We start from the raw sequence: 682 nt of genomic DNA, 5'->3' as shown, positions 1-682 counted from the left end.
AGAACTGGAAGTGCCTTTTAAAGACTCTGATTACATGACCCGGGAGGTTTTCTTACCATATTGAGGATTTGGAGACGGAGACTTGACCCGTAGGTTTGGAACCAACAGGCCTGTAGGGTTGGGAGCAGGAGGCCCATAGGGTTGGGGTAGGCTTGTAGGCATAGAAGCAGGAGACTTGCACCGAGATATCAGGAAGAACTTTGCACTGGACTGCTGGTGACTTGCATTAAACTGTTGGGGAGAATTTGCAGCAGACAGAAGGGTGTTGCTGGTGACTTGCAGGGCTCACAGTCAGGAAATAGCCAAGGAGATTTCCATTAAACTGTCTGGGAGGTAGTGAGATTTTGCAGCAGTTGAGTAAAGCATACAGCAGATATTGTGAGGCTTGCAGAAAGATCGGGGTTATTTTCAGAAAGACTTTAGAAAGTTGGGAGAATTGAGGGGTGCTTGTAAAGGGGACCTCTGGAGAAAGAAGCGACGAGGAGGAGCGCTAAGTTTCAGCTGTCATCCAGCAAGATGTGGTTTATTTATGTGCTCTGCTGGCTGTCCCTGTTCATTCAGGTGGCCTTCGTCACTCTGGCAATAGGTGAGTCCCCGAACAAGTATTGTGACGTCTGAGCGCGTCTCCGTCCAGCAATCTTCACTCTCTGCTGATAACATTACTTCTGCCCTTTTTTTTTTT

The 682-nt window shown here is 47.9% G+C and overlaps 1 protein-coding gene across 1 annotated transcript in view; it reads left to right on the top strand.

The window, feature by feature from the left end:
• Positions 1 to 481: 481 nt before the first annotated feature.
• TEX261 (testis expressed 261) overlaps positions 482 to 682 on the top strand; it is an 8,358-nt gene continuing 8,157 nt past the window's right edge. Inside the window, exon 1 of the mRNA XM_018563170.1 lies at positions 482 to 586. Within this exon, the coding sequence (XP_018418672.1) occupies positions 517 to 586 (70 nt within the window). The 5' untranslated portion in view covers positions 482 to 516. The remainder of the gene's footprint in view (positions 587 to 682) is intronic.

The sequence above is a fragment of the Nanorana parkeri genome, unplaced genomic scaffold (genome assembly GCF_000935625.1).
Source record: "Nanorana parkeri isolate BGI_ZX_2015 unplaced genomic scaffold, ASM93562v1 scaffold637, whole genome shotgun sequence".
Taxonomy (NCBI): Eukaryota; Metazoa; Chordata; class Amphibia; order Anura; family Dicroglossidae; genus Nanorana; species Nanorana parkeri.
Note: the sequence above shows the minus strand (reverse complement) of the source record. Positions and strands in the feature narration are given on the sequence as shown.